Genomic DNA, 12251 nt, shown 5'->3' with positions numbered 1-12251 from the left:
GATCTGCCCAACCCCATTTTTTTTCTATAAGCTCTGTTATTCATATTGCATAATACCTGAGTTTCTAACTATAATGCTATAATGCTATACAAAAACCGACTGTACATAATTGATAAAATTGGGACAATGCAATCTTTTAATCACAAGGCTAATAACATGTCAGCAAAACCTGCAACATTTATTGGAATTACCATAATGGATTTAGAACAGCACGGCAGGTAGTGCGACTGCAGAGAACTGGCTCATACTGAATGGGAGGCAAATCAGGACGCTCTTTTAATGGTGTGAAAAGAGAAGCAATTGGAACCACCATTCTTGTGGCTTCAAGACGACTGGAAGGCCACACATTCCAGCTGAATCTAACACCATCTCTATCTTCATTTTGTTGAATGAACTCCAGGAAGGTTGTCATTATGAAGCGCTTGTATCTGTTGCAAAAATATATATTGAATTTAACCATGCAAGTTCTTGACGATAAATTAAAAGCAATACAATAATTTAAGGGCAGGGGTCCCCAACCCCCGGGTCATGGCCCACTACTGGCCTGTGACCTCTTCGGAATTGGGCCATGTGGAGTGCTGGACGGAGCGCGTATATGTGCAGCTCAAGTTGTGTGAGTGGCGGGCCAGCGGGCACCTGCATGTGGGCCTGCTGTTCAAGCATGGGCTGCGTGCACGTGTGTACCGGCCCACCATTAGCATAAGGGTTGCGTACGCGCCAGCCCACCACTCCCGCGGCCCAGTTCCCCTCTCTCCCTCCAGCCGAGCCAAAGGTTGGGGACCACTGTTTTAGGGAAATCATATATTTTCACTACTAGTTATCTGGAAAATATGAAAATTCATGTCTGTCCATAAAACTATAGAAAGAAAATGAATAACAAATAAGATTCTCTATTCTGTTTAGTAACTGTTTCACTCCTTAATGAAATGCAAATTTGGAAATTTCCTAAAGCACAAGCACACGTACCTTAAGCAACAGTTTCACTCCTAAACATTACAGCAATTCTTAAAGCTGTTACCCTACAAAGTAGCTTCAATTTGAAAAATCTTATGTTGACAAATTATCATGGTTATCACTTGCATCCATTTGAAAACAGCCTAAAAGAACTGCGTTTAAATGAACAAAACTCAGCTTAGTTTACTATCCACTACACATCATACATTCTTAGGTGCTAATCAAAGTCAACTGTTATACTACACAAAACTTGGAAACTATTTAATGCTAGCTCAGTAGCAATATGCAATAGAAGCAGAAACCAGAGCCCACCTCTTCTATTGGACAGAATGAATTAAATAAAAGCAACTATCTAACTACAACAATACTGTGTATTATATTAAGATAAAATAAATAAGAATTTCTTATTCAAATAGGCATTTGCTAAGCACATTGATTTGTGCTTTAAATAGTTGCTTTTATTTAATTCATTCTGTAAGCCGCCCTGAGTCTTCGGAGAAGGGCGGGATATAAATGGGATTAAAATAAAATAAATAAATAAAATAAAATAAATTTGAAGTACAAATCGGAAAAAGACAGGATAAAATGCTGGTCATATTTAAGAGTTACTAAGCTTCATGATAGTTGGTTGTATCTAAAATTCCCTAGAAGCAGGTAGGTAACCATTTTGCATCTTCGTTGTTCTTTGAGGAACTAGTAAAGGAAAAATGAATCATGTACTGGTGCCTGGAGTTGTTATATGGTTATTGTTTCAGTTTCTTGGATTTTTTTTTCAGCAAAATAGTTGCACTACAGTTATCCGAAGTTTAACACAGTTATTTTTTGCCTTTTAAGCAGAAAATGGTGCCACTGTACTGCAGTACATTACCATAATTTTCAAATTTGTGCAAGGAATCTCTGGATCTGGTGATTTATCATCATTAACTCATTAATTCTGCATGGGATTGCACTACCCCAGACAAATTCAGTGCACAACCTGGGGGTCCTCCAGGATTCACAACTCCTGCTCAAAAAGTGTATAGTAGGGCCTTTGTGGAACTTTGCATTTTGTACCATTTGTGCCCTTTCCTGGAACATGCCATGGTTACTCATGGCATAATCATGTGTCAGCTGGATTACTGTAATATGCTCTGCATGGGGTTACCTTTGAACAGTATTCAGAAGCTGGACCTGGTGCAGAATAAAGCAGCCTGCACACTCCTGGGAGCTCCTAGGGCTGCACATATAATGCCATTGCTATGCAAGGTGCATTGGTTGCCAGTTTGCTTCTGGATCCAAGTCAAGCTGTGGATCGTTACCTTTAAAGCCCTACATGGCATGGGTCTAAGGTATCTGACAAGCTGTCTCTCCCTAACGGGACAACCCTACCCCACCAGTGGCAGTGGCAGAGGCCTGCTATGGATTCCATCTGCTATAAGGAGTCAAGGATCACGTCTGCAGGCAGATCAAGAACAGCCTTTTTCTGCTATGACCCCAACATTCTTCCACTGGAGGTGAAAACTGCCCCCTCCCTTTTGGCCTTCCAGAAGGGTATCAAAACCTGGCTTTACCAGTCGGGCCCAGAAAAGGACGCTCACCGCTGAAGGTGGCTGAAGGGATAAGAAGATCTCGTCGTCATCCTATCCATCTCTTGGCTCTTGTAGCTGTGGTTTTAGCTGAGTTTTTACTTACATTTTAAGGTTGGTTCACTTCAATCTTTTCATTTTTTTTCACTTGTTTCTATAATTTTTAAGTCAGCCAGAGCCACCTTGTAGGGGAGATGCTTGGCATAGAAATTTAATAAATAAAAAATAAACCGCTACGCTAACCTGGTTCTCTTTCATGGACTTACTTTTTTCTAAACAGGTTTATCAGCTATATGTCTATTTATTACCGTAGTCAATTAAACAATTCAAAGTCCAGGAAACAACCTTCTGCATATATTCGCTATCCTTTTAAAAAATATTTAATTCTATTTCAATATGCCTAGTGAAGCTGGAAAACAAATGACTATAAATTGGTACCTTGGGGTATAAATTGTTTTTTTCTGCAAATCCCCATGGAATATGTTACACACGGTTACTATTAAATGTCTTTCAATCCCTAAAATTTAATTAAAATACATAAGATCTTAATCTGTCAAAAAATATATCACAGATATTCCTTAACCTTGCTTCTTGCCTATTTTTCACTCTTTAAAAATGTAAGTTTAAAGCACATGAAAATACAAAGGAAAAAGAAATGTCAATGTATAGGTGTGTATTACAAGCCACATAGCCAAGCAGTGGAAATATAAATCGTTGGTGTCCAAGAAACACACCCCTGTAGTAAAGGGGGACTTTAGCTACCCTGACAGATTCCTAACATGCAGAGCTGACAACTTTGTGACCCAAAAGATGGAGGGGTACTAAAGGGCCAGCTATACTGGATAATTACTAATAGGGATGAAGTGGTCGAGGAAGTGGAAATTGTAGAAATTTTGGAAAAAAGTAACGTCATTTGAGGATTCACAGTACTGCATGTAAGGGTAACTGAAGGACTAGTGTTCTAGATTTTAAGAGAGATTATTTCAACAAACTTAAGAAAAAGAATAAGAAGCATTCCATGGATGGAAATTCTAGCTGGAAAAACAATTCAGGGTGCATAGGAAATTCTGAAAAATGAGATAATAAAGGCCCAAACAAAAACAATATCATATAGCAAGTAAAACACAAGACACTTGACGAGACCAGCTAAGGGACAAAAAGGACAAGTATAAAGAACGGACAGAGGGGCTTGTAACTTAGAGCAGAATACCAGAAAATAGCCCAAATCTGCAATGAGGAAGTCAGGACAGCTAAAGCTCAGAATAAGCTAAGACTTGCAACAAATATCAAAAACAAGAACAAAATTCAATATGTAAGTAGAAAGAGGAAAGTCAAGGACATGGTTGGTTCACTAGTAGGAGAAGGTAACAAAAAGGTGACAGTAAGGAGAAGGCAGAACTGCTCAATTCCTTTTTTGCACCAGTCTTTTTGCAAAAGGAAAAAAATAGTCCAGTCTATCAAAAACAGCACCCTGGGAGACAAAAGAGAAATGTTGGTTAAAAAATGTAAAAAAAAAATTGGTTAGAAAGTAATTGCTCTGAATGAGTTCAAGTCTCCTGGACTGGATACGTTACATCACAGGGTACTCAAGGAGCTGGCAAATGTGATCTCAGAACCATTGGATGAAATCTCTGAGAGCTCCTGAAGCACTGAACTGCCAGGACTGGAAAAAGCTAGTGCGGTTCCAAACTTTTCAAAAAGGGAGGAGGGGGGTATTCAAGAAACCACAGACCAACCAGCTTGGCATGAATACCTGGGAAAATCCTGGAAAACATAATCAAGCAGCTGGTCTGTAAGCACCTAGAAATGAACAAGGCGATTACTAGAAGCCAGCATGGGTTTGTTAAGAACAGAACATGTCAAACAATTTTTACTGCCTTGATAAACTGACTAAATTAGTGAACTGAGAAAATGCTGTGGATACTGCATACTTAGATTTCAGTAAGGCATTTTGTAAAGTAAACCACAGTCTCATTTCTCAGTAAAATAGAACAATGTTAAGTCAGACAGTACCACTACCAAACACATTCATCTTGTGGTCCTTAATGGAACTACATCTACATGGAGAAAAGTATGTGATGGGCTTCCTCAAGGTTTTATTTTGGGACCACCGCTCTTCAATATCTTCATAAATGACCTAGATGAGGGGATTAAAGGGCACTTATCAAATTTGTTCCCACCACATAGCTGGTGGGAACTGCTAACAGTTCCGAAGATAGAGTTGTAATTCAGATCTTGAATCTTGCCAGATTTGAACATTGGGGCCTATCCAACAAGATGAAGTTCAATGGCAAGAAAAGTAATATCCTACACATAAGCAGGAAAAACAAGATGCACAGATATAGGATAGGCAGGCAGTACTTGGCTCACAGTAGTACTTATAAGGGGGATCTAGATGTACTGGTGGACCGCCATTGAAGTATGAATCAGCTATGTGCTGCAGTTGTCAAAACAGCTAACACAGTCCCAGGCTGGGCTGCATCAACAGAAGCATAGTATTAAGATTAAGGGATATGCTCCACACTGCACTGGTAAGGTCACATTTGAAATACTGTGTCCAGTTCTGACACCACACACAAAAAAGATACTGAGGCCCTAGAAAGAGTACAGAAAAGAGCAACAAAGATGATAAGAGATCTGGAAGCTAAATCCTTTCAATGGCTTCTTTAGAATGGCTGAAAAAAATAGGTATGTTTAGCTTAACAAAGAGAAGACAGAGGGCAGACATGATAACAATACTTGAAGGCGAAGGGAAGAGATATCGACTTATTCTCCATAGCACCTGAAGTTAGGACAAGAAGCAACCTGGCAATAAGTGGGAACAGTAATCAACAGAACAACCTGCCTCCCAGATCTGTGGGTGCTCCATTGCTGGAAGTTTTCAAGAAAGGAAAGGATAATGATTTGTCCAAGATGGTACGAGGACTCCTATCTTGGAGGAAGGTTGGACTATAAGATCTCCAAGGTCCCTTCAAATCCTATGATTCTATGAAGTTCCTCTTCATGCATCTAACATCTTGGCTCTAATGCACAAAAGCTCAACCCATAATATATTTGCTACTGGTTCAGAACTATATTGTTTTTGGGGAACGTATATGTATTATCTTGTACAACTGACAGTATTTGCCACTAGCAGCAGACACACTTGAATTTACAAAAAGTTAGTATTCAAGTTTACAAAACTCTACTAAGCTTCTTTTCCCCAAAAAAAAACCATACTCTACTCTAGTCCTCTCTTCTTCCTTTCCCATTTAATGTTTTGATTTTAAGAACCCCTTTACATTATTCAACTCCCTTTTTTACTGACAACACTTTTTCCTAGGGCTACTTCCATTTTAAAAAAAAGACACTGATCTCTCTCTCCTTTTTCTGATTTAGAAATAGGCTTAATATACACAATGTCATCTAGGGATGATTATTATTATTATTATTTATTGGATTTATATACCGCCCTTCTCCCAAAGGACTCGGGGCGGTGTACAGGGCAATTAAAATACAATATACAATATACACTATACAAAGTTAAAATAAATTAAATTAAATTAGCCCTAATAAGTAAAACACATTCTAAAAGTTTAAAAATTAAAAAATTTAAAATCCCAATCTCTCAGTCCAGGCCGGCAAGCTCAAATAACCAAGTTTTCAGGTTGCGGCAAAAGGAGCGAAGGTCGGGAGCCATCCGGAGCTCAACAGGGAGTTTGTTCCATAGGGCAGGCACGCCCACAGAGAATGCTCTTCCCCTGGGGGCCGCCAGTTGGCATTCCCTGACCGACGGCACCTTGAGGAGGCCCTCTCTGTGGGAGCGCACAGGACGATGGGAGGTTGACGCCGGCAGAAGGTACTCCCATAAATAATCCGGACCCATGCCATGTAGGGCTTTATAGGTCATCACCAGCACCTTGAATCTCACCCGGAAGACAACTGGAAGCCAATGCAGCTCGCAGAGCAGAGGTGTTACATGGGAGTATCGGGAGACCCCCATCACAACTTGCGCGGCCGCATTCTGCACCAGTTGGAGCCTCCGAGTGGACTTCAAGGGCAGCCCCATGTAGAGAGCATTGCAGTAGTCAATCCGAGAGGTCACGAGCGCATGAGTGACTGTACGTAAGGTATCTCGGTCCAAATAGGGCCGCAACTGGCGCACCAGGCGAACCTGGGCAAAAGCCCCCCTGGTCACAGCTCCTATATGATCTTCTAAACTGAGCTGTGAGTCAAGGAGGACACCCAAGTTGCAAGCCCTATCTACAGGGGGTAACACCTCACACACACACACCCATAGTTAAAGATGGAATAGAGTGGATAACCCGAGATGCCGGTAACCCGAGATGTGGCAAGTTAAGTTGCAGAGCTACAACTCAATGCAACTAGGAGCCTCAGATTTTTGACACACTTCCAGAGAATATGGGAGGGTCAGAGAGAGGGGGGAAAACGGGAGTCCCACTCCACACGACTGTTCCATGTCTCCCAATGCTCTCAAACACACCCACTTGAGTCCTTCGGGAGAAGGGCGGTATAAAAATCGAATAAAACTAAACTAAACTAAACTAAAACTAAACACTTCAATAGAGAAGCACCACTCACTGATCTGCCCAATTCACACCCACAATACCTTCCTTCCCGAGTTGGGAAACTCTCTCTCTCTTCGAATGTGGGAAACCAGCTTGGGTTTTAAAGCTACCCCGGGGGAAGTGACTGGGAGAAAAAGGAAGGGAGAAGAAGGGCTAAAGGCGGGCTCTCGTATGGTATTGTGGTTTGGTATGCCGGTCTGACAGCCGCGGATAGGAAAGTATTACAGAGGGTAGTGAGCACAGCACAAGACATTGTGGGCTGTTCCCTGACACCACTGGATGACATCGCCAGGGCTCGTTGCCTTGGAAGAGTGAGGAAGATTCTCAGGGATGACTCACACCCTGGACGGTATCTTTTTACTCTCCTACCATCCGGTAGGAGATATAGGAATATAGCCAGCCGTACCAACAGGCTGAAGAACAGCTTTTATCCGTGGGCTGTTAGGCTTTTGAATGGGATGTAATCTTATGCAGAGTTGACTTGGGAGGCCGGTGTGTGGTGTAGTTGGTTCACATAGTGTGGTGCGATGGAGGGTTTGTTGTCACTGTGTGTTGGGGGGAGAGAGCACAGGGGGAGGCTCAGCTAATCTCAATGTACACATGTTGTACTTTGACAATAAAGGTTTATTATTATTCTGAAGACGAAACCTCTACAACCCTGGGCTAAAAGATCTCAAAGGAAGGGAACCCCGTCCAGCTTTAGCCCACGACGACATCTCAGGTTACTGGGCAAAGGAACGTGACAGCATCCCCCGGGAAACTCCAAGAGAGTCAAAGGCAGGGGTCGGCAACCTCGGCTCTTTTATGACTCGTGGACTTCAACTCCCAGAATTCCTGAGCCAGCGTAGCTGGCTCAGGAATTCTGGGAGTTGAAGTCCACGAGTCATAAAAGAGCCGAGGTTGCCGACCCCTGGTCAAAGGGCTGGGAAGAAGTCGAAGTCCCCCTCCTTTCCGCTTCCTACACCGGACCTGTGGGTTTCTCCCCGACGGTGGATCCCCTCAGCTTCCTCGGGCCAGACGGCGAGGACCGAGCCTCCTCGGTGCCCACCCCATCCTTCCTTCCTTCTTTCCTTCCGTTCGCCCGACTCACCTCAGCTCCGGGAGCCTCCAACTGCCTCTCTCACTTCGCCCTCGCGCACACGGAACCCAGCAGGCTGAGCGCCGCCGACGCAACAATCATGGCTGGGTGGGTGTGTGGGGGGGGGGAGGGGGAACCCGTGCCACGTCAAAGGGCAGAGAGCGCGCGGGAAGGGCGGGGCCGTGAGCGAGGGGCAGGCCTGGAGCCGACTAGCCCGGCCCTGACACGGCAGCGTGAAGCCGGCGCAGAGCTCTGGCTGGTTTGCGAAAATCCAAGCGACGCTCTGTGTCTTTACGTGAACTCGAAGGGCGGCTGTTTTCGCTTTCCTACGTTGTTTGGGGCTCCGCCTACTTCAGCGCCAGGCCGTCGCAGTCTATGAGCTGCGTCGCCTCGCTTGAAACGCCCCGTCACTGCCGGGACTTTTAAGACCAGCAGCCTTTTTCTTCAGTGCATCTTCTCTAGCTGGGCGTTCATATAAACCAGGGGGTCTTCAAACTTGGCCCTTTTATGACTTGTGGACTTCAACTCCCAGAATTCCTCAGCCAGCTTTGCTGGCTGAGGAATTCTGGGAGTTGAAGTCCACAAGTCATAAAAGGGCCAAGTTTGAAGACCCCTGATATAAACTAAGGGCGGGGAATTATGGCCCCTTTATGACTTGTGGACTTCAACTCCTAGAATTCCTAGCCAGGCATGCTGGCTCAGGAATTCTGGGAATTGGAAGTCCACAAGTCATAGAGGGGCCATAGTTCCCCACTTCCGATGTAAGCTGTTGAAATTCTAACCACAGAATTAAAAGACAACGTATATATACATTGCTGTATACAACGTATACATATACTGTTTTTCAAACTTGGGGATTTTACAATATGCTGGTGAATGATCTCTGGAGGGCAAGGGACAGGGGTTGCTCCTCTGTCCTGGTCCTATTAGATCTCTCAGCGGCTTTTGATACCATCGACCATGGTATCCTGTTGCGGCGTCTCAGGGGGTTGGGAGTGGGAGGCACTGTTTTACGGTGGTTCTCCTCCTACCGTCAGGGCCGCTCGCAATCGGTGTTGACAGGAGGGCAGAGATCCGCCCCGAGGCCTCTCATTTGTGGAATTCCTCAGGGGTCGGTTTTCTCGCCTCTCCTGTTCAACATCTATATGAAGCCGCTGGGCGAGATCATTCGTGGTTTCGGGGTGGGGTATCACCAGTACGCTGATGATACCCAACTTTTTCTTTCCACCCCGAACCAACCCAGTGATGCCCTCTCCGTGATGTCCCGGTGCCTGGAGGCGGTTCAGGTCTGGATGGGGAGAAACAGGCTTCGTCTCAATCCCGCCAAGACTGAGTGGTTGTGCATATCGGCGTCTTGGGTTAACCAAGTTATTCCACCTCTAACGATGGGGGGTGAGGTGTTACCCCCCGTCGATAGGGCTCGCAACTTGGCCGTCCTGGATTCACGGCTCAATTTTGAAGATCACATAGGAGCCGTGACCAGGGGGGCTTTTGCACAGGTTCGCCTGGTGTGCCAGTTGCGTCCCTATCTGGACCGAGACGCCCTACGCACAGTTACTCATGCGCTTGTGACCTCCCATTTGGACTACTGTAATGCTCTCTACATGGGGCTGCCCTTGAAGACCACTCGGAGGCTTCAACTGGTGCAGAATGCGGCCGCGCGAGTTGTAATGGGGGTTTCCCGATACTCCCATGTAACACCTCTACTCCGCGAGCTGCATTGGCTTCCGGTTGCCCTCCGGGTGAAATTCAAGGTGCTGGTTATTACCTATAAAGCCCTACATGGCCTGGGTCCGGGGTATTTGAGGGAACACCTGCTGCCGGCATCAAACGCCCTTCGCCCAGTGCGCTCCCACAGGGAAGGTCTGCTCAGGGTTCCGCCGGTAAGAGATTGCCGGCGGGTGACACCCAGGGATAGGGCCTTCTCGGTGGGAGCGCCTGCCCTCTGGAACCAGCTGCCGGTGGAGCTGAGGACTGCCCCCGACCTCCGATCATTCCACCGGGGCCTGAAGACCTGGCTCTTTGAGCTCTCGGGCCCAGGCTGAGGAGTAAATTATTTTAATTGGGGTTTTTAATAATACAGGGTTGATTTAATATTTTTTAAATTGGTTTTTAACTTTTGTATGCTTGATTTTTAACTCCCTGTAAACCGCCCTGAGTCCTCAGGGAAAGGGCGGTATATAAATGCAATAAAATAAAATAAATAAATAAATAATAAATAACTCCCAGAATTCCAGCCAGCATGCATGAAGACCACACATCTTAAAGTCACCAAGTTTGAAAAACACTATTAGAGAGTCCAAAAGGCTGCTGTGATGATCAGATGGATTCACATTCAATACCTTGGTGTTGAGCAGGGGTCTTCAAACTTGGCCCTTTTATGACTTGTGGACTTCAACTCCCAGAATTCCTCAGCCAGAATTCTGGGAGTTGAAGTCCACAAGTCATAAAAGAGCCAGGTTTGAAGGCCCCTGGTGTTGAGGAATCATTAGATTCAATGTTGCTTATGGTATATCACTGCCTTCTGTAACTTTGTATCTTCTGCAAGTAGTCCTCAACTGAAGATCACAATTGCAACTAGAATTTTGTTGCTAAGCAAGGCAGTTGTTAAGTGAATCATGCCCAATTTTACTGTTTTGTCTCAATTGCTAGATGAATCATGCAATTGTTAACTAAATCTGACTTCCCTCATTGACTTGGCTTATTGGAAGCCTGCTGAAAAATTCACAAGGGGTGATCACATGACCCTGGGAAGCAGCAACCATTGTAAATACCGTACATGTTGGTTGCCAAGCACCATGGGAGATGCTGTAATAGTTATGAGAGAACTGTTGTAAGTCACTTTTTTGAGTGGCATTGTAACAGTTGCTAAACAAATGGTTGTAAATCAAAGATTACCTGCAGATGTTTTCTTCAACGAGGCCTTTCCCCTTGGCACAAACTCCCAGTGCCATCATCCCCTGACATTGTCTTCACCTTATACCCCTGCCTGTGAGAGTTTTCACAGGGTTAACGGCCCTCAATCTGCAGCATTGACTGTCATACAACTTGGTTGGCTGATAGTGATGGAAATACTTTGGGGGATGCCAACATGCAAAAAGCTAAATTAGTGTGACCTCAAACCATGGCTATCCTCATGCACCAAACTAGCCAACCACATTTTAGCATGGAGGGTTGTGCAGTCCCACCGATAGGGTAAATTTATGATCATGCAAATCCAGAAAACTGGATTAGAATAATCCAGTAGGCTTGTTTAGGCAACACAACCAACATTTCTGATTATCATCACTGGGGAACAAATATTGGTGGTACCACTTACTTGTTCTGCAATTTATTGCATTTACTGCTGTAAAGTCATATGCCAAAGCAATTCACAGGTTCCCCAACAATGGGCTCCCAAAATATAGAATTTCTATTGTCTATCTGGAATCGTAGTCCAACATTATTCAAAGAAACACAGGTTGCACAAGATAGGTTTTTCATAATCAGTTCATATTTAGTTTCAATTGTAATTTTAACCGTTTTAATACAGCTTTTATTATTTAGGATCTCTCTGTTAAAGTACTGAAGTTTGCAGATGATAACAACAGTCATTGATCTCATTCAAGACGGTGATGAGTCTGCATATAGACAGCAGGTTGAATATTGGTCCTGTAGGTGCACCCAGAACAATCTGAAACTGAACATGCTTAAAACTATAGAGATGAGAGTGGATTTTAGGAGGAGCTCTCCTATTCTACCCCCTCTTGCAATATTAGACAACCCAATATCAACAGTACAGATCTTGCAAGTTTTTGGCTTCTATAATCTCCCAGGACGTGAAATGGACACCTAACATTAGAACTGTCATTAAAAAGGCACAACAAAGAATGTTCTTCCTGCATCAACTTAGAAAGTTCAGACTGCCCCAGGAGCTGTTGATACAGTTCTACTGACAAATTATTGAGTCTGCCATTTATACTTCTCTAGCTGTATGGTTTGGTACAGCAACCAAACAGGACAGGTACAGATTTCAACAGATATTTAGGACTGCAGAAAAAACAACTGTAACCAGCCTGCCTTCCACAGAAGACCTGTATATTGTGC

At 44.1% G+C, this 12251-nt stretch overlaps 1 protein-coding gene across 2 annotated transcripts in view; it reads right to left on the bottom strand.

The window, feature by feature from the left end:
* SEC23A (SEC23 homolog A, COPII coat complex component) overlaps positions 1 to 420 on the bottom strand; it is a 34128-nt gene extending 33708 nt beyond the window's left edge. For both annotated transcript variants that reach the window (XM_083348836.1, XM_083348835.1), the window contains exon 1: positions 192 to 420. In XM_083348836.1, the coding sequence (XP_083204962.1) occupies positions 192 to 412 (221 nt within the window). In that variant the 5' untranslated portion in view covers positions 413 to 420. The remainder of the gene's footprint in view (positions 1 to 191) is intronic.
* Between the last annotated feature and the right edge of the window lie 11831 nt (positions 421 to 12251).

This window comes from Vipera ursinii (genome assembly GCF_947247035.1).
Source record: "Vipera ursinii genome assembly, chromosome: 1".
NCBI classification, from domain to species: Eukaryota; Metazoa; Chordata; class Lepidosauria; order Squamata; family Viperidae; genus Vipera; species Vipera ursinii.
Note: the sequence above shows the minus strand (reverse complement) of the source record. Positions and strands in the feature narration are given on the sequence as shown.